General features: G+C 42.0%; 2 protein-coding genes across 6 annotated transcripts; both read right to left on the bottom strand.

Moving 5' to 3' along the window:
• Positions 1-182: 182 nt before the first annotated feature.
• LOC107039082 (calmodulin-binding transcription activator 2) lies at positions 183-16,766 on the bottom strand. 5 transcript variants are annotated; one of them, XM_015258524.1, is made up of 15 exons: positions 15,353-16,766; positions 13,613-13,704; positions 11,207-11,395; positions 10,739-11,137; positions 9,368-10,087; positions 8,730-9,065; positions 7,985-8,232; positions 6,937-7,136; positions 6,493-6,600; positions 5,537-5,691; positions 4,990-5,459; positions 4,766-4,921; positions 3,919-3,943; positions 3,657-3,823; positions 183-3,589 (listed from the first exon to the last, which is right to left on the bottom strand). In XM_015258524.1, the coding sequence occupies exons 1-14, from the start codon at positions 15,423-15,425 to the stop codon at positions 3,722-3,724; spliced, it is 3,273 nt and encodes a 1,090-aa protein (XP_015114010.1). In that variant the 5' UTR covers positions 15,426-16,766; the 3' UTR covers positions 183-3,589; positions 3,657-3,721. The 5 variants fall into 5 exon arrangements, with proteins under 5 accessions (XP_015114010.1, XP_015114011.1, XP_015114012.1 ...); XM_015258525.1 differs by having other exon boundaries at positions 3,657-3,806; XM_015258526.1 differs by lacking the exon at positions 15,353-16,766 and adding an exon at positions 13,872-13,987.
• Positions 16,767-17,960: 1,194 nt separating this feature from the next.
• On the bottom strand, positions 17,961-20,971 carry LOC107039083 (SH3 domain-containing protein Dlish). Its single transcript, XM_015258529.1, has 5 exons — positions 20,891-20,971; positions 20,326-20,558; positions 19,818-20,186; positions 18,432-18,693; positions 17,961-18,295 (listed from the first exon to the last, which is right to left on the bottom strand). The coding sequence occupies exons 1-5, from the start codon at positions 20,937-20,939 to the stop codon at positions 18,024-18,026; spliced, it is 1,185 nt and encodes a 394-aa protein (XP_015114015.1). The 5' UTR covers positions 20,940-20,971; the 3' UTR covers positions 17,961-18,023.
• Positions 20,972-21,348: the final 377 nt, after the last annotated feature.

Genomic DNA, 21,348 nt, shown 5'->3' with positions numbered 1-21,348 from the left:
GAATTGCCTTCGCATTTTGAAACAGAAGAGCTTCAAAAATTTGAGGACCATTTTTCGCGTACAAAACTGAAGCATTCGCCCATTTATTTGTAATATCACGACGACAACAAAAATTTTGGAGTTATTGGGATTGAAAATTGGGTGCGAGAAACATTGAAAACATCGAGGGGTAATTCAATAGGTAAGTGAGTCAATAAATATATAATTTATTAAATGCAATGATGAATTGGAGTAACAATGAAGAAGAAGACGGATAATGATTATAATTGAAAATCATCATCTTCGTTTGGACGACACTGTGAGGTAATTAATACTACCATCCGTCTCCCCCAAAATCGGGAATAGATAAAATTGTTTCGTTATTTACAATATTCGTTGAACGATATTGATAAAATGATAAACAGAGGTATATTCATTCATTAGTTAACATCATTATTCCATTATTTTTTTGTCGGTTCTCGTATTTTCTTTCCTATGCTTTATCGATTCTCTCTTATGCGAGTCGAAGTATTATAAGAAAATGGAGCATTTAGTCTTTTTTTTCTAAAAAGCAAAGAGGACAAAAGTGACAAAGTGCGACATCCTTGTGGCTAAATTCGTACGGGCATATCACGTATTGTATTCCAATTGTTGCCGTTCAAAATGACTCGATATTTATTGAAATAGAAAATGAAGCGACCATTTCATTGATTTTGTTGCCTGCGACGAATCCTAGAAGAGCTGTAGAAAGATATCGGAATATTATTGAAACGCTGTATCTGGGACATAGTCATTCCCGTGAAGTCATAAAATTGAATCATTGGTAAAATAAACAAGTTTGAAGTTAAACTATTTATACCTTCGGTTTGCATTATCTATCGGTAAAGTTGGCTGACGCTCTCGTTTAATCGATGTCTTGTAATTTTTTTGTGACTCTCAATAGTAAAGAAGTTAAAGTTGATTATTCGAAGCTAATTTAAGGGGCAGCAAGTAGGCCATGCTTTGGCTTCATTATTTAAGATTTAAAAACTTTTTTTTTCCCGTTATTATTTTTTCTTGTACTAATCATGACTTTTCTTTGTGAGGATTCATTTGATTAAAATTACGTCTTCAAGTTGTCATCTTCGAAGCGTCTATGCGAATAAATTGTCATTTTCTTTTCTATCGTGGTTATTTTTAATTTATGGTTATTTTTGTTTCGATTCTCTCGATTTTTCAATTGGAATGTGATTCAAAGATATAAATAAATTTGTCTCATCGGTCGTAGATTGAGGAGGCTAGGAAACATACGACTTGATGACTTTCCATGAATCATTAAGGTTCAAAAATTAGTAGTAGATACTCGTAGGAGCTATGTCAGATTCGCTTAGAAGTGGCTATAAATCTCGTCGAGTAACGTTATTCATTTATTTAAGAATTAATTTTTATGTAAAATCTGAAAATTCGTAGAACTTTTTCCCTGCATAGGCAAAAGCGTACGATTAACTTTCCTGAAATAATGTACTTGTTCTATTAACAGAGCGCATACCTCTCAGATTACTAAACTTCAATGAGTGAATCACTGGAATGTATAAAGAGCAAAAATACTCAATATATTATACTTGTTTGTATACAATATATTGGAATCTCATTCACTCTTCCTTAATAGGAACGAGCTGAGATTGTTAATTAATTTATAGTTAAATTTTACTGATTGAAAAATTTAATATTTTCTGCCTCGTCTTCATTATTTTAATTTCAATTAAGCACTGATACCCTTTTTTATAAGCTTAATGCATGAAAATGTTGGTTGGAATTGACTCATGTGTATATCTTCTCTGTATATACATATTCCTTTTACATAATGCAATTTTTTTTATCACTATCGTAACGCTTATCCAATTAATCCAATATCTACAATTAATACGCAATGATCAAGACCATCGGATTTCTTGATATTCCGTAATGATGGAACTGAAGGGATTGAGCGTGTGAGCTTAACAACTAAATCTTTTTTTATCGGTGACACCACCTCGCCTATTCTCATCGTTGGAATCCTATTCTTTCAGAGTTATCTTTTTTTTTCATCCGAAAATACTGAGCCCTTCAGACAGATCGGGTCTGCGTAACTGTAATCAGTTTTACTTTGAATTTTGTTCTTTGTTCTTATATCTGCAAAGCATCGGAAATACTTTCTTTGATCACCATGGAATTATCACATTATGTAGCAATAGATTTTTTTTATCACCAACGCGCAAGAGTTTCAGGTTATTTTTCAATATAAACACTATTTTAGCGATTGTAGTCAATGTCATGGGGAAATAGCTCTCAAAAGGAAAATAAAAGAAACATCTGCATTACAGGGTCAATTAGTTGACGCTGTCTCCCAAAGGTGGAATTATCCGGTAATTGATTGCTCAAGAAGTCTAGATCGATTGATTTCTGGACTAAAAGTCTGAGAAGATTAAATCATCGTAAAATGATGGAAAATTGATGTCATCAAAATGCTCTAAATGTTATTCACTAAATATGTACATCTTTGGAATCTCATCCCGCAGCGCCATCTTGAAAAGAGTGTGCCGATACGATTCGATTCATTTTCATAATTATCCTGATCGATGAACAGAACTCTATGAAAAGGGCTGACTAAATGATATGTCGATATCATTGCGGGCATTTTCCTAAACTAGACTGTATCAGAAATTTGATTTCACATTTTTATTCTTAATCTGTATAACAAATCAACTCAGCAATAACGAATCGTAAACAGTTTGATTAAAAATTTCAGAAAAAAGTCCTAGGAAATATCATGAGTTGGAGTTAAAATGAGAAGAGTAGAAGATTCAAGTGTTTGCATTATTCGACGCCGTGCTTGCAAATATAAGACTTAACAATATTGCAGTATTTGTCAAATATATTAGATAAGACTTTTGTTTGAAGAAATTTTTCTTTCAAGGAAGAAGCGGCTTCGAATCCACATTGTGGTCTTCTCTGCTGCTATTTTCGCATAACAAATTTTATAACGGAGAAATGAGCTACCAAGGACCATTTTTGTGGTAGCGGAATGTCAGTCTCTGGAGACTTGGGCAAACTTTAAAAAAAAAGAGTTCGTTCCACTCGGGGGACGAGCGGGAGGTGGCATCCTCAGTAACCGAATATGTCGACGCTTTTTTCTGCGTCGGCCAGTGCTAGAGCCGCAAACAGCCCCCATTTTCGCTCATCAAGTGATCAACGGAAGTCCTAGTGGCCAATTTTTTTTTTTCAATCAATAGGGTTTCATTTATAGATCCACTTTTCTAGTAATTTCCATATATTTTTTTTAATTCGCAGGAGGCCCAATTTTCGATTCAATGTCCAGCGTACACTTTTATTTCTGGCCAGTGTTCGAGGCTGTTCGCAGCTCAAAGCCAAATCTGCCCCTCTCAGGCAAACCAAAAATCTGCACTCGGTACGTTCGCAATCCAGTCTCTCTTTATCACGTTTTCATCAACAAATCTTTCGATGAAACGAGAAAGCCCAGCTCTACCAGCTGGGTCTCTAGGTGTTGACAGGGAGGCAGCATGATGGACGGTCAGAAGTTCCACCTCGCAATTTGGTCGCTCTATTTGGATTCGAATTGAGGCTCAGCAACCTGAAACCACAAACACCGTTCATCCAGCACTCATTTTTCAACGCTATACTATGCATTCTATCACTACCAAGAGTATCGGTTGGTAGACCAAGAAGCGATGGCGTCTCAATTAACTTCTAGGCTAAATCAGGGCTAGCTTCGGTGGACAACAGCCATTCGTAAATGTTGCACTGGCAGCTTCGCGTTCCCTCTTGCGACGACCCTGGCGCTCTGCAGTCTACAAAAACGGGAGATCTACTGGTGAGTCATATTATCAATAACACTTTCAACTATCTCCTCTGCCTGTTATCATTTTGCCCTCTGATCATGATGAATTGTCGCAAACTCACCGGTCGTGTGTCATCCAAGGACAAGCTGCATTTTTAAATAAGGAGAATGTGTCTTGTGTTAATTCTTCGGGAAAATTCTTCGCGTGAAACTCAAGAATTACATTTCGACATCTAATAAAGCAAGGGTATTTCAATTTTCTTTTTAAAACAGGGGCAACTCAAAATTCATGTGAAAGCTTGTTGTTCACATCCATTTCTAAGTCTCACGGAGCTCGCAAATCATTTTATTATTATAATGCATTCATACAATTTATACAGTTGTCAAGTGAAGGAAAATGTGAGCTTCAGACGATTTTTGCCAGTGATTTCGAGATGCCCTTGTTTCATTAGATGTCGATTAATATTAATGTTAACCCTAGACTGGTCACCATGCGAGGGAATTGCCGCAACACGTCGTTTTGGGAAATTCCAGTATTTTTTTTTCAATATTGTATCCTTAATTCTGGGAGAAAAAATAGTATATTTCGTAACGAGTGCAAAAAAGTGTTTTTTTGGCGAGTGGAAGGTTTATATCACGAGCCGAAGACGAGTGATATAATCCCACGAGCTAAAAAACATTTTTTCACGAGTTACGAACAATATTTTTCATCACAATGTGGCGGAAATTCACTTTTCGTCACAGCGTAATGAAAAATTATTTCCAACGGGTGAACAATTTTTTCCCGTGTTAAATGAAATCGCCTGTTGCGCGACGTTGCTGGGAACTCGCTAAACGCGCCCGGGAAGTGTAGAGTGGATTCGGCAACGCTGGAGCCTAAATAACACGGCGGCACTCTCCCGCGAAAGTGACTCATGCCGCATTTTCCCGTCAGGTGACCAGACTAGTGTTAAAATATGGAAAACTCACTTGATTTTCGATTGCCGCATGAACTGCTGAATCTTCCTCGCGGCCTGATGCGCCGCCTGCTGATGAACGGACTGTTGTCTTGTGCTTTTGAAGCTCGGACGAGCGCGGTAATTGCGGTAGTTGCTCTGAATGACGAGAGCCGCCTTGTTGGCTTGTCTGCAATTAGCAAAACGTCGAATGCATCAAATACCGAGACAATTGCCAGTGCCGCGCGTTAAATCTACCTGTGGTATGCGTATTGTTTGTGACGGCGATAGTACTGCTGTATGAGAATGGCCGCGTGTCGCTCGGCTTCTTCTTGGCGCTGCCTTCCTTTGTAGCTCCTGTACGCTTTCTGGATCATCTGCGCTGCTTGGTAAAGCTCCCGCTGCTCGCGATCGGACAGTGTCAATCTGCTGAGGTCCGCTTCGCTGCCGTCACTCGCGTGACTCCCCGTTCGGCTGTAAATGCTCGATCCCATCGGTCTGTCCACATTGTGGAAATTGTGAGTGGAACCACGTCCGTTGTCCAGCTGCAGCTGCAGTTGCAAAAATTCGCAGAAGTCGGAGGTTGTCGGCGATGGCGAAGGCGAATCCGGTGTTAGGCAGCTGCTCGAGGGACTTGACGGACTCGCTTCAGCGTCCGCGTCGGACATTGATGCGGCACCGCCACTGCACTCGCGGTAGCAGTCGAATAATTCGCTGGAGTTGAGGGGCTGGAGAAATATTTCGTCAACATGAATCGTTGGTTTAAGTCTTTGAATCGTCAAATAACTGAAAAGGTAAATTCTACCATTGGCTCGGTGAGGGGGTCCTCGAGTAGCGCCAACGGTGTGGGCGAGGGAGGTGGCAGGGATGTACTTCGATTAGTTTTCTCCCTCTTAATCCTTTCTGGAAGAGCGGCAATTATTTGTTCGGCTAATGTCAACACCCGCACATCTTCCTCCCCTACAAAATAGGAAACGGGGGGTTTAGCGGAGCTCGCTAGGCAGGCAATCTCTGACAAGATTAATCTCGTTATACTACACATTGAAACATCAACATCGAAAAGTTTGGACTCTGGGTTTTCTCCTGTGTCGTCTGAGCGTAGGTTGTCATTGAAATGATAAATATCTTTGCACTGAAAAGACAAACGACAGAGTACTTAAGAGAGTGGTTTAGCGGATGTAGATTCTCCACTGGATGCTCTCCCGTCACTGCCCAAAGCTCACTAAAAGTCATTTCGAGGCCCCTCGAGGGGCATCCAATCTCTCTCAATACGAATAACTGTCAAGATTATCTCACACTGTCCCAAGGCCAAGCCACATCAATATTGCTGAAGCCGAAATAGTTTGAGAGATAGGTAGTACAGAGTGGTGATGGTATTTTCTGTTTTCAATGTTCGATAGTTCAATAATCAGGATGTATGGGGATTATTCCACCAAGTGCCGTTCAACCATAACATGTCATGAAACCGGTGGCTGGTAATTGGCGGAATGGCCCTGTTATCTGTCCCAATTAATGCATCGATTTTTGTACATTCTGATTTGTCGGAGAGAGGATAAACCAGATGGTCTACAGTGTAGGTTCTACACTGACATCTAAATTAGTGTTTGAAAATCAAATACAACTCAACATGAAGATAGTGTTTATGCTTATTTGGGTACACAAAGACAGACAGACAGACATAACACACAGGCGCAGGCAGAAGGAGTTCTTGTGACTTCTTTTTTCTATGTATATTCTTTTCCAATGTGAAAAGGTACGGACCTACGGACGATTGGGAGCTTGAAGTACTCTCCATTCGCTGTGAACCAATCCCTACGGATGAGTCATCTTCTTGGGAAAATTCCATATTGTCCAGTAGCAGGGAGCCACCTGTGTTTTTCGATTACAAAACCCCTTAAAACTCTAGAGATACTCGCTATAATTGTGGAGGTAATACATTGGGATAATTGAGGGTTGTTCTGATCCCCCCTTTCAGGAGGGGAGTGGCAAAGAGCGAAAGAACTTCTGCAATGTTTGGATTTTTGATGATACGATGAGATAACAGTGAGAACGCACGCTGTTGCACCTAGGGATGTGCGACGTGGGAAATTTAGCATAGGATCAATGGTTTTTTATTCAGCACGAAAACATCGCCCATCTCTAGTTGCATTTTTTCCTAATTTTTGAGTCAGTAATTCTGGAGAATAGTAAAGTGAAAGGACTAACATGACGTCAAATCGAGACCGCTGTCCTGCGAAGGTCTCCGCGGACTCGGGCTGGCGGGTCTCAAGAAAAGACGTTCGTCCTGCCGCCTTGCCTCCAAACGATTCAGCTCCTCAGTTATGACCGCGTGACCATTCTCCGCTGCGATCTCCGTGGCACTCCTGTTCTGGCGGTCCTTCACACACAATGCCATCGCGTTCCATCTGAGTGGATAATGGAACACACTTGTAGACTCACTGTTCCTCCCACACGGAAAATTTATATTTTGAAAAATATATAACAAAATATCTTGAATTGGCCCAATTTGCATAAAAAATATTTATTTTTTATTGTCTTTTATATATTCGTTATAAATTAAAAAAATACATAAACATAAATTAATAAATACATAAAAATAAATTTAAAAATAAAATAATGGAACACACTTGTAGACTCACTGTTCCTCTCACACGGAAAATTTATATTTTGAAAAATATATAAAAAAATATCTTGAATTGGCCCAATTTGCATAAAGAATATTTATTTTTTATTATTTTTTATATATTCTTTATAAATTTAAAAAACACATGGAAATAAGAAATTTAATTAAATACTAAGGCTCGGTTGCACCAAGCCCTGTTATCCAAATAAACCCCAGGGTAAAATTTACCCTCGGGGTCATAATTTTTCAATATTTGACCCGAAGAATTTTTTATTTATCCTGTCGCCCCATTTGAATTAACACTGTCCTAGCCTTGGGATTAAATTGTATTTTATGTTCCTGGGATAAATTTGAGATACTCTCCCGGGTAAATTAATCCATCGAACATCCAAATTTACTTTTTTTTTATCTGACGTTTTCGATACCGAGAGCTGGCGCAACCAGGCCTAAAATACTTAATACTAAAATATTTGATTCAACACTTTGATTTCAATTTAATTTAATTTTCCAAATTTATAAAGAATGCATGAAAAATATGGAATTGGCACATGTTATATATTTTTTAAATATATTTTTCGACGGAGGCTTATCCTCAATCGCAAGCCCATCACATTTATCCGTCGTCCATACCTATAAAGGATACGCGCAGTGTCGGCGTGTCCTGCACCGCACGCCCAGGCCAGCGGCGTCATGCCAGCGTTGTCCTGCCGGAGAGCGTCGACTTCCGCATCTAGAACACTACTTGGATTCTCCGCGCGCCAGTGCAGCAGAGCACACGCGAGCCGCGAGTATCCGAGACCAGCCGCCAGATGAAGAAGCGTTGGCCCCGTGGATTGCAGGGGCTCAGCACCAGCTCGCCAAGGACGAATCACCGCGTCCTAAAATCCCCCGAGTAAAATCCTCCGATCGCAGTCTAATTCAGTAGCGGAGTGGTGAAAGGAGATGAGTCAATTTCGACTATTGACCAGTTTTCAATCAATATCTCGGAATCTAAGGGAGATAGCGAAATTTTTGTCAGACCCTTTTTTGTAGCACTCAATCGGCTCCACAAAAAAGGTTTTAACAAAAATTTCGCTATCTCCCTTAGATTCCGAGATATTGTTATATTTATTAAAGTAATAAGTCGAGAAAAATCGTAGAGGCGTATTTATTGACAGTTCTTCAGAATCGAAGATAAAAAAAAGTAAATCCGTCCTGGAGTTATCTCTCAACATTAGAATAACAATCATCAGTCCTTTATTTGACCAAAGAGGGGAAGAGGATAAATTAAACCACTCGATTCCGTAACAATATTGATTGCAAACTGGTCAATAATCAAAATCGACTTATCTCCTTTTACCACTTCGCTACTGAATTCGTCGATCATTCGCTTTACCTGACAGTACGCTACTAATCGCTCCTCGAGGTGTGCTACTGGCGAACGCGGACCGGGACCCTGTAATCGTGACTCTACATCCGCGAAGCGATCCAGGAGTGCTTTCTCAGGACTAGGCTCGGTCGTGGGCGCTCGTCTGTACTCAAAGGCAACACTATCGGACACAACAAATCCGTCGCATGCTACTTGGAGGGAAGCTATGCCAGGTGCATGCGCTGGACAACGGCAACGCAATACACCGGGCTGAACGAGACACGCCTCAACGGGCTCCGTGTCAAAGAGGACAGAGTACGATTGCGAACTTCCCCCGCCGGTCCACGGTCCTGCGACTAATACCTGAAGAGATTCCCCGATTTCAATTCCCTCGGGTTCTTTCCCTTTTATTAATCCAGTGGCGAAGTGGTAAAAAGATTCAAGTCGACTCATCTCCCAGTCGAGTTTTTGAGGAATATTTCCGAATCTAAGGGAGACAGCGAAATTTTCGTAACTACATTTATTGTAGGTCTCGATCGGCGCTACAAAACATGTTGTAACAAAAATTTTCCTATCTCCCTTAGATTCAGAGATATTCACTGAAAACTGGGCAATAGTCAAAATTGACTTGAACCGTTTCACCACTTCGCTACTGAGTTACTTACCTTGACACCGCCCTCGGTGTAACTCCACTCAGGGCTGTACTCGGCGATGTGGACCGTTGCGCCAGGAGGACGCGCGTTGTCGTTCTGCGATGAAGTGCTTCGGCTTTCGGTCTTTATCTGTTCAGTCTCAAAGTCGTGAAGCTCCGGCAAATCGCCGAAAACGTCGAAAGCGTCCAGATTGACCAACACATCGTCGGATGAATCGATGAAGTCCATGGGATTTATTATGTGATTATCGGCGGGGGACGGCGAGGGTGAGGACGGCATCATGTTCGCTGACAGAGTCCTCTGGATGTCTTCCTGGCTGAGATCGAGGGTCTCCACGAATTCTGTGACGTCTGCGCCACTTCCGGTCGTTACTATCGTTTGCAGCACTGGTCTCTCGGTGGTGTCTTGGGTGTCGATGTCCTGCTGTGTCTGCTGTTCACGGTCGACACTCGTCTGCTGCACCGACGGCTGGTCGGTGACTGATTGGATCTCGGTCTGGTGATTTTGAGCCTGCGACTGGGCCTGCTTCTCTTGCTGATTCTGCGACTGCTGTGGGTGGTGATAGGGCTGACTATTCAGTATCAAAAGACCACCTCCACCCTGTATCTGTTGCAAGCTTAGGACGAGAGGTGTCGGTTGCGGATTTTGGGTCGGGTGGGAGTGCCTGGAATATACGCGGGTGGCTGATGACCCCGTCGACGAGGAGTGCTGACCTCCAGTCGTCGAAGTCACCTGGAATCAAACGATTTTGGGAGAATGTCGCTTGGAGATGCACTCGATTTAACCCTCGATCACTCGCCCTCGACAGCCAGCTTTCATTCACCAAAAACAAATATCTGAATTTCGCAACACCTTTTGTAGACATTTTTCAAACACTAAAAAACGTCTGAATACAATGAAAATAATTAGGATGTTTAGGCACCGGTTCGTCCGAAATTCAGACAAATTTTCATTTTCTTCAGACGTTTTTTAGTGTCTGAAAAATGCCTACAAAAGGTGTGTGAAATTCAGACGTGCGTTTTTGCCGGGCATCCGTCACGCGGTTAGCGCAGCGCTCTTGCCATCTTGACGCTTACCGCTATCCGCGTAGTTCAAGTATACCAGTAAGTGTAGCAACACTGTAGCTCGAGCGGTCGGCAGGGACTCACGCGCACCGGTCGGCGCGACGCCGCTTCACTCTCCGCCGGCTGTTTCTTTTTATTTTTTAGCTGAACAAATTCCCCGAGAAAAAAACAGACAACGCCAACGCTTAATAAAAGCATTGAACTAGAAACTCCAATTTTTCCGGAATTTCGAAGCGTCGAGAAATGCGCTAAAATAGAAAAAAACGCCGCGCTCATCGGGCGAGTGATCGAGGCTTAACGCCTATCGTCCGCTCGTTACCTGATTGTCAGGTGTTAATCTCCTAGGAGCTAATTGAGCACCACTAGATGATGTAGTTAATGACGCCCGTTGTCTGTCCAGCAGTTGTGTTACAATCATGTCAACGGGATGTGTGGAGTGCTGATTAAGATGAGCATTATTGGGATCATCGTCGCTACCCAGAAACATTGGTCTCAATTGGGCGGCCAGTTCGTCCCTCGTCCACTCTTTCTTGTCAGGCGGCAGCACCAAACATGGCGGGAGCGCTGCCAATTTTGCGTCCCCGTCGGGGTACGGAACGTTCAGGTAGTGGACGAGGACGACGTCGGGGTTCTGGAGGAGCCAGTAGCAGCGACGGTGGAACGTCGGAAGTATCGCCGAGTGGACGTAGCATCCGTAAATGCACTCCACTCCTTGGACCTTCGGGTTTCCATTGCATTGATTTCGGGTTTGATATTCGTCGTTAGGTTCGGGGAGAGTTATACTGACCTTCAGCTTCATGTGATCCTCGCGAGTCGTTTTCCCGTCCTTTCGCTTCTTCCAGCAGTAGCCATCCCTTCGGTAGCGAACCTTCTTCCGCGAATATAGCAACATTGAACCGCTGCGGGGTCGCACCTTCACCTCGCGACTTTGCCATTCTGTGTGCCGCTGGAAGCTGATCAGTATGGCAGCTATTTCCTGGAAAAATTGAACGGCCAGCCGGGATTCAAACCCCCATTTCCAAATTTTTTAACCCCTCGCGTGCGGGATCTTTCTGGTACGAAGGCTGACGTGCGCTTAATACCACTGACATTCGATAAATTCTGATGCAGGAGAAATTATGGAACGCATTGGAAATTGAAGATACACTATCCAGCTTTCGAATGGCGTTGGCGGAATTGGATTATCTGTCACAGTTCTGGAATTATCCAGTTTTGAACAGAATAAAGCGTTTTTTCTTGGGTCCGTATACGTATTTGGACCCTGTCCTTGAGGGGTTAATGCGGATCAGGAAAATATATTTCATTTGACTGGCTGAAGGCCCTCGGGCAATGGCCAATTGCAAGTTCTCGCGCTTGCAACAAATTCAGTTGAAAATAAAAATAGTAAATATTTCGTATGATTACATCTCTATCGTTTCTCGTGTAGAATGCAGCAGGAAGTGATCTGTTTAGTCAGATATATACTCTATTAAAGACTGGAAAGTTCGACCCAACCGGGATTCGAACCCCCCACCATTGTCTCGCCAAGTTACGAAATCCGAAACTTAGGACGACCGCCATCAGTTACCCTGCGCGAGTTTGTCATCTTGCATTATTTCTCATTTGTTGCAGACATATCGGTACAGACTCCCCTCTCCCATTAATTTCGCCGTAATTTGGGTTTTCATCGCATTCTATTTTTTTAATGATTTATTCTTTCGAATGAAAACGGTTTTATTTGCCAATCAGACTCATTCCTATTCATGAAATTTCCGGGACTATCGGACGAGTTCAATATTAGATCTACCATTTCATCGAACTACGACGTAGTTTCACCCCAAAATCGTGAAATGGAAAATTTCCAGGAGTCCACCTATCAAACCGAGGAAAAAGTAGAACAAAAAGTGGTTCGTTCCACACCTTAATTCAGTGCTTCATCCGTAATTTAGGCTTTCATTGCATTCAATTTTTTTATGAATTAGTATTCGAATGAGAACAGTTTTATTTTTTGCATTTTAATTTTTTGTTTACGAATTGGCATTCCTTTTCAATGTTTCATTCTCTCGAATGAAAACGGGTTTATTTACCGATTAGCCTCATTCCTATTCATGAAATTTCCTGACTATCGGACGAGTTCAATATCACATCTTCCATTTCACCGAACTTCGACGTAATTTCCCCCAAAATCCTAGACTCAAAAATTCCCAGGAGCCCACCGATCAACCAAAGAAAAAGTAGAACAAAAAGTGGTTCGTTCCACGCCTGAATTCAGTGGTTCATCCCTAATTTTGATGCCCCCAGTTGAGCCATCGATTGACTACTTCATCTAGCCTCAGAAATCCAGCGTCATCAATACAGTTGGAATTAAGATGAACGAAAGGGTGGAAAAAAGGAGGGGAATGGAAGGAATGAAGGAAAGATAGTCCAAAAGCATTTCGAGACTCACCAACTCGAGTCGACTCGACACAGCCGAGCTTGGTAACTCCGGTTATTGATCGGAGGCCGAGTGGGGTCAGAGTAGTAACGTGGACTACATTGGGAAACACGCATGTCTGTACAAGTTCCCATATATAACGTACACATTGAAAATACGGATATATTTTCAGCCAGCGTATACCATAAACAGGGACTATGGCTTGATCCATACACATAACGATGCACACGCGGTGTAACACATTGCTTGAATACACGCTAAATAGGTACATGTATGCTCATGGTATAACAACGCACCGCTGTATTATCAACCGTAGTCCGCGATAGGTATCTTCGAGCTGGTCATGTATATGAGGAACGATAGAGACATAAAAATTCTTGAGATGACGATAAAATCGGGGGAAAACGATGAGTGGAAAATGACGTGACGAAAATTGAACCAAATTTTCGTTGCGGCGGATCCCCCTGGCCCGTTGTACAAGCCTTTTATCTCTTCTCATTGGAAACGCCGGACAATTACTTTCAATTGCACGAAAATATGTTGATTATTCATTTATTCGGCTCATACAGAAGTCTTCAACTCAACCCTCTTTCAATGTTACTTATACCCTACAAGAGAGAAATATTCAATAAAAATTCGTAATTCAGGAACGAAGTGTGAACATTTACGATAGCGTCACTTAAATTCTCTGAGTCGACCTCGTAATCGCTGAGTGAACTGTGAGTTCCGTAATTTTTACTGAGCATTTCTCTGCGTGTGGGATAGTACAGAAGTATTCACCTCGTTTGTGTTCCATCGGTGCCTCTGAGTCGGAAAATGCTCGGCTCGCGGTAATGTTTCCAAGTTTTCGGGTAGTTTTATTGGATCGCCATCTAGAATAACAAGTCCACAAGAATGAGAAACTGTCTGACGATAAATTCTGCGTGAACACGGTCTCCGAGCTTCTTGCAACGATCAATCGCTCGTATTGAATCCGTAAAAACGAGGTGAACATCCAGGGAAGGGGTTTTTTTAATCAAAAATTTCAGTGCATGCATACCATAACGTAATGGGGAGGATTCCAACATTTTCGAGCTCTATACGGCTTTAAGATAAATCGTAGATATCGTGACAGCAACCACTATCAATATTGAAATATCTCATTATGTCCGGGTATTGATGGTGAATTGTTTGAAAATTTTGTCATTTAGTGATTACCTGAATGTCGCTTGACAGTGAAATTCCATCACATGCTTCGCTACATCCGTATAATCGCCAGCATTGGTCCACTCGCCCACATGACATGCTATCGTTTTGAAGCGAAGCATGAAGATTATCGAGAGAATGCTAGAATTTCTCATAACAAACGAAATCTCCCCTCACGGAATCTAGGTAACTAATGAAGAAAAGAATGGGAAAAAAACATTGTCGAAAGTATAAAACAGTGATTTGCGTAATGGATTTTGTGGAATGGCGGACATGTATTATTATTATTGAGAAGGATGGATCAACGAAAAACGGTTTAGAAGCACCGCCGTGCAGAGTCAACCTTGAAATCTATTGGTCTCTTTCGGTATACCTCGACAACGTACTGACCTGTTTCTTTGACAGTATTACGGGCCATGGGCTGTTTCCTGCGATCGGATAAACTTTAACACATTTTCGTCCGACCAAAGTGGGACAAATGCCTCTTAGGGCTGCAATAAGCCAGAGCCAAAATACCAATAAATAAACGATAAAAAATGGGAGAGCTGAGAGGGCAGTTAATGCAGGAATGTGAGAGATACAAATTATGCTCAAGATGTATGATAGCCATGTGCATTGTTATGATTTGTTAAACGGACTGTGAAAGAAATTACACTCGATCAATTCGTGTTTCGGGGAGACATGCAAACCTATTGCCCCGGGGGTAACTGTATTCACGTGAATTGTGAAACTGTTAATACCACCAGCCCTGTCACATCACGTGTACATTGATATGGAACTTGGTGAAATGACAGAAGTTTAATTATTGCTAACCCTTTTGCCGTCACCCATATTGCCGTTATCCATCCCACGAATGCCTTCCGAAAAGAGGTAGAAGTCAGTGTCAGTATTTTTCCCACGAGCAATTTCTTACAATCACGATATCTGGATATAACTTTGGCGAATTATACTACAATTCAGCCCTGAAAGTTTCCACGAGTGCACGAGGTACTTTCCCATTTTTTTACATCGTTCACATCCCGGGCGAGAAGTTACGGTTGGGCCACACAAGCTTTACCCCGTCCCAAGGCCGGAGCAGACCCCGTTAGCGAGCCTGATCCAGACTCGGTCGGAGTTGAGGGGAAAAATTAATGAATTCATTAATTTTTTTCCCCCACGGACAGGCACACATGAAGGGGCTAAATTGGGGTAGGCGGAATGTAATGTGATAAGTTACCTGTTATATCCAGGGGTTCCAGAATTCTTACAAAACTAATCATCATGATAACTGTAATGAAGAATAGAAGAACTAACGATGCAATATATGGAATCGTAGGGTGTATGTATAGGTCTTACTTGGGGCCAGTGGGGTTGGATAGGTCGCGTGGTAGACGACTCGCTGTGAATTTGCGTGATTGTAGCCAGCCATAGTTTACCCTCCCTCCACCAATGATTGAGGATTTTTATCGATCGACTTTTACACACTGATATTTTAAGTAGCTCAAGTTCTTTCCTCTTCTGTTGTTATTTCCGTAATGCTATCAGTCACGTTAACCATACTGTGATATTGGGCCAACAGTTAAAATTAATCCACTTCACTCCGGATGTTTAATAATCGCTGCTGGCTTTTTTTTATTTCGTCAATTGTATTTTTTAATTGTCGGGGTAATAGTGCGCTGGAAGTAGTTGATGCGAACTAATGCTTTTATGGTTTTATTTCGGTACTTTGGAACCTAGAAAATCAAGATGAACCGGGATTCCAGTGACTTCTTTCAGTTCACCTGGTGAGAAGTTGAGAACGATGGAACATTCCCGAGGACGATCTTACACAGCCAAACTTTCGTGAACCGATATACCATGTACTATCGTACTTCAATATCTCCTTTGTATTTTTAGTTTTATCCTTTCAGTCAATTATGCAACTAGATTTATATCACGTTAATCGGTACTTGAAAAGAGAGAGAAAACAAAATTTCGAGTAGTCAGTTCAGTGCACAAGTCACGTGTACCTCACGCGTGCGTAAAGATGTCGAACGTGCCCTCGTTGATTTATATCTTCCACTATTTTCCGATTATCATATTTCGGTGGAGCACGCTTCTCTCACCCTTTCGTCACTTGAATTTTGCTCTCTATCACTTTTTATACTCCTCTCGATGGTTAAGCTCTATTGCTGAATTTCGCCCTCTCCTCTAGTATTACTACGACACAACACTGAACCTGTCCCAAGAATCGGGACAAAATAATGTAATCAGTGACACCTATGAGACTACTTTATTCCATTCAAAATAATTCATACTCCGCTCGATATTATTGTACATTTAAATTGAAAATAATTATGGAAAATTCGTTTCACGGCGCTAGAATAGTCGGTGAATGTTCTCTGCTCTTGTGTTTTCGTGGATTCAAACCCTCGGTTCCATGTTCTTTCTCCTCATTCAACAATAATTATTTTCACTCCAGATAATAACCACGAGTTAGTTCAATTTGCCAGTTCAGTTGGTGAATTAGTTACGATTATTTAAACTTTACGTTAGTTTGATTTATTTCCCAACCGATTTTTTGCTTTGCGGAATTGATGATTTTTTAGCTTTTGGCTTTATTATTATTCGAAGACCAGATTTCAATATAATTACGATGTTGCGTGGAAAATTTGTTATATTTACACATGTACTATTTGTGATAAGTAGATTGTTTTTATAATTTTTCTAACAAAATAGTGGAAATAAATTTTTTTGCTTTTTTTTTGGCTCCGCGTGTCTGCTCCCGAGCGGCGGGAGCCGCAGAGTGAGCCAACTCATGCCACCACGAGCCCCTCTTCCACATGCCACCCTTCACTTCGATTTCATCCCCTCTCTGTTCCCCGCCGTTTGCCACTGGCCGTGCAGTCTACCCCCACTAGGTGGCCGTACGTCCTTTATCCACTCACAATTTCCAACCGAAAAGCCTCTCCTGTGAGCAACCACCCCCCTCTCGCCCTCACGGTGAAACCCGGCCGCAGCCCTGGCAGAAATCCCTGTACTCCTCTCATTCTCAACGTTCCACGTTTATCCCTCCACTCCTCCTTCACTCGGAAACTTTGTTTTTCCCTCGGTCTGAGCCGTCATCACTGATGTTTGAGCGAAATTCCCATTTCCCGAATGCTCGAGGGATACTTCGAGCGGTTATTCCACAGCAAATGTAATCCGAGTCACAGTTATCGGGGCAGTTCTCGCGAATGCCCGTAATCAAAAGCGATTTACGATTATCTGAAAATACGTCGATGGAGGAGACGTTTACTTGTGGATGAACACGTAGATGAGTGCTCCCAGGAGTAATAGTGTTCGAGTGCATCCGATGTGATGTCAATAGAGGGATGGGCGATCGGGTGGAAGAGGGAGGGTGCGCGGGAGGGGTGCACTTGGTCTGTAGACGGAAAATCGCTGTTTGTGTGCGCCACCTTCACCAGGGGCAATCGCACGTGCGCCAACTTTTTCATTCGCACATGCCAAGAGGCCTCTGAAGAATGACAAGAGATACAAAAAAGGGGGAACGAGGTAACGTGAGGGCGGCATGGGGAGGGAGGGCTTGAGGTGGATTTTTGTTGGAGTGTCGCCACCTATCTATGACCTCCTGAAACCGGGATGGCACACCCTTGACTCGGGGTGAAAAAAATATTGGGTGCGTTACAATCCCTTTGCTACACTGCTGCCGTCAATCATAAAGTCAATTACGTAATTGGCGACCTCCACTCGGGGTATTTTCACCCAAAAGAAAATATCTCCAACAAGACGAGATGTTTTTTTATAATTTTCTATCGGTGGAAGTCGATTTGGATTTTTATAAAATAATAATGTAACGGATCGGGATTAAAGCGGAGGTGCATGAATGCAAGAATAAAAATTCAAAAATCTTTATTTTCCCTTTTTCATTACAAGTCATTAATAAGAGTGTTTAACAATTTATATTAATATTTTCCACTGCTAGCACCGAAATGCTCCATCGTCCTATCGAAAAACGCGAAGACCGAATGTATGAAATGTCTGATAGTTACAAGCTTGTCATGGCAGGAGGGCGAGCGTATGCCTTCGGGATAAAGCCATATTTTCTGGTTTTTGGGGCATAGGCCCACAGCCAACCATCGACCGTCTGATTCCCGAGATCGGCGTAAATCCAGTCCGCCCGTTTCACGGATAGATCGTCTGGCGCCTGCGCCTTGTAATCGTATAGCACAACTAATTCAGTCCCACTCGCTTCGTCCCGGAAGTCCCGCAGATCTTTTTGCTGCAATTGTCGATCGTTGGATGCCCCGTTCCTATGGCCTGGATTTAAAAAATTATTTAGAGTGAAATGACATTTTTTATTCATTTTATTGTCATTTTTACTCATTTTAAAGGCATTTTTACTCATTTTATTTTTTACTATTCAATTTACTGATATAGTCAGCTCTGCACAAACCTAATACATGCGAGACATCACTAGCAACTGTAGTCGTTGTTGTAGTGGTCCCAGTAGTCGCATATGAATGCAGTACGTGTCCAGGATATACAAAACCTGATGGGACGAATCCCTCGTTGCCATCACAGTGTCGCAGCACCCAAAACCAATCCGGATCGTCACGATTCAGGACTGTTACGAACTCACCCCTCTCCACACTTACGTCGTTTTCGTCTCGGGCGACGAAGGTGTAGAGGACAATGTATCTCCCTGCTGAGGGGTCCTAACACAATAATAATCGGTTGGCTTATTTCCATCGGCTTTGGGAGCTTTTCCACTCGAGAAACGATAATAGCAACCATATTGATTACGGTATAAACTAATAAATAGGAATTTTCTCTCCGTCTCCAGGCCATCTCGGGAGTTCTCGGCTATTTTAATGTCCATAGTGAATTAAAATAAAAAAATCCATTCACTTTTGTCAATGTTACCAGGGCAGTTTATTTATTCTCGTCTACTTGAAGAATAAAGAATGTACAAAACATTACTATAAATGTCGGTTTCAATATTTACCACCGGAGATTCTGAATTAAGACATAGCGGAGGTTGGGGTAAAATGGCCACTTTTGACTTTTTTTAAAATGTTAATGGCAGCTTTAAATGTTGATGAAATCCAATAATTTTTTTTTTCAATGCAAAGAACATTTCTTTCCCTTTGTAATGAGCCTAAACTGAGCTCAATTGATAAATTTGTTTCTGAGTTATGAGTAATTTAAAAAAAGTCCACCCCATTCCCTCCTATATTAAATTAGTAGCGAAGTGGTAATATCTCGGAATCTAAGGGAGATAGCAAAATTTTTGTTACGACCTTTTTTGTAGAGCCGATTGAGAGCTACAACAAATCTTATTATGAAAATTTCGCTATCTCCCTCAGATTCAGAAATATTTCTCAAAAACTCAACTGGGAGGAGTCGACTTAAACTGTTGATTCAAGGATGATTCAAGGATCTTTAAATAAATTGAGTAATTGGTTCATTCTAACTTATCTAAGAAACTATTATTTATTCCAAAAGCTCCTCTTTCACATAAGAATTGGCAAAACATCACAAAAAATAGCCGAGCGCCACGAAATGGCCTGGAGAAAGAGAAATTTCGATATTAATGCAGGCGGTTGGAAAAATAATTCAGCTAATAAATAGAAATAATAACCAGTCGCACTGATAGGGACCCCAGCGACGCATGTGACCTTTTTATCAAATCATGTAAGATAAGAAATCTTTCATTTATTAGAGAAACGTCGATACGAAATTCCTCATGCATTTGGAGACAACAAAAATCTTAAAAAAAAATTCGTTGCTTCCGTGACGTAAGCCTTAACCAGGGTTTTTTCGTGAACCATTCACTCACCTTGAAAAAGGGATGAACGTCAGGCTGGGGCGTCGTTTGAATTGAGTTCTGCGACTGAGTCATGTGCGCCCGATTGACATTAACGTCAGCGGTCGTTATATTTCGAATATAACTCTCGCAGTCCGACGCGGACCCGGTGTCCGTGTGCTGGGACTCGACTTGGGATCGTCCATTGTTGACGAGATCCCCATCCCCCTCGTGAGATCGCGGCAATTTTTTCTTTATGTTATTCATGAGACTCGCGAGTGTTTGCTCAGCGAGTTGGGATGTGTAAGGGGCGCAGTAGGAGTGAGGCACGAATCCTTCCATTCTCGTGTCAGCAGCAATAACGTAAACCCAGTCGTTCTCTCTGTACAAAATATTTACTACCTGGAATCATTTTTATTTGTTCATTAACTGCTCGATACGGTTTCCATCGTTTTCCTGGTCAATTTTTTTTGTTTAATCGATTTCATTTTTAATTTAATGCCCAGGAGAAGGTGCTCCTGGGGGATTTTCTCAGTGATACCTGTCCACGTTTGACTTGAAGCTCGTCATCGACGCAGGGCGTGAAGTCATGAACAATGACCATTTTGCTGTCTGGTGACAGGCCATTCTCCTTTTCGATACCAACTCTCACTAGGGTTTCAATACTAGCGCTTCCCGTGATACGTCCTGGTGGTAATGTGGCCCTGTTGGACCCCAGCCCAATGCTGGAGCCCCCCAGGCCATCTCTCTCTAGATTGAAATTGTGAACACCAGCTGAAATCAATTTCGTCATTTTATAAAATGAAAAATAACTTTCTCCACTCGTGCAGGGGCCCATTACGAGGAGCTATCGGTTATTCTTATCTTCATTTGAATAAAAATTTTATCGATTTCTCGGTGATTCAGGTCTTCTCCCTGAATTCCCCGAAAGAATCCCAGAATATACCGTGCGGTGGAAAAATTATGACCACTATTTTCCACCCCTTGCATGTTATCACTCATTTCATGTTATACATTGTTGAATAGCTCTGAATAATTAGCCCTCTGCATAGTCAAGTGGCTAGTAAGTTATCGCCGCCCAAAAATAAATGACATTATTCACGTACATTTCTTCTTCGTTCCGCGGCGTATGCGCACCGGACAAAGAAAAGCCATTCTTTGAAATTTTAGGGATGAAAGAACGTCAATTTGCACATATCTCTCGTAACAGACGAGAAACACAGCCACTCCACGATGTGTTCACAGGCACCTCGAGTGCATCGATAACCTCCGATAACTCGGATTAAAAAGTAAATGTAATTGCACGAAACCCGGGGAGAAGTTCAACGAAAATTAATCCGCGAAGGAATCTGTCTGGGAAATTAAAACCCAATGGTTTCGGGGATGACAATTGATGGGGAAGTGTTGAAACACGAACGATACGGTTGGGACCGATGTCTGCACTATGACCAACCACATGTATACAGGTTTGGGCCTGTCACGGCGACTCTCTACCTGTCCCCGGCTTCTTTACCCACACCCGTTAGAACCAACGGTGCGTCTGCTATCCCCTTCTCCCTTCCAC

Source organism: Diachasma alloeum, unplaced genomic scaffold, assembly GCF_001412515.2.
Source record: "Diachasma alloeum isolate Michigan unplaced genomic scaffold, Dall2.0 Dall_scaffold_00291, whole genome shotgun sequence".
NCBI lineage: Eukaryota > Metazoa > Arthropoda > Insecta > Hymenoptera > Braconidae > Diachasma > Diachasma alloeum.
The sequence above is the reverse complement of the archived record's forward strand: the minus strand, read 5'-3'. Positions and strand labels throughout refer to the sequence as shown.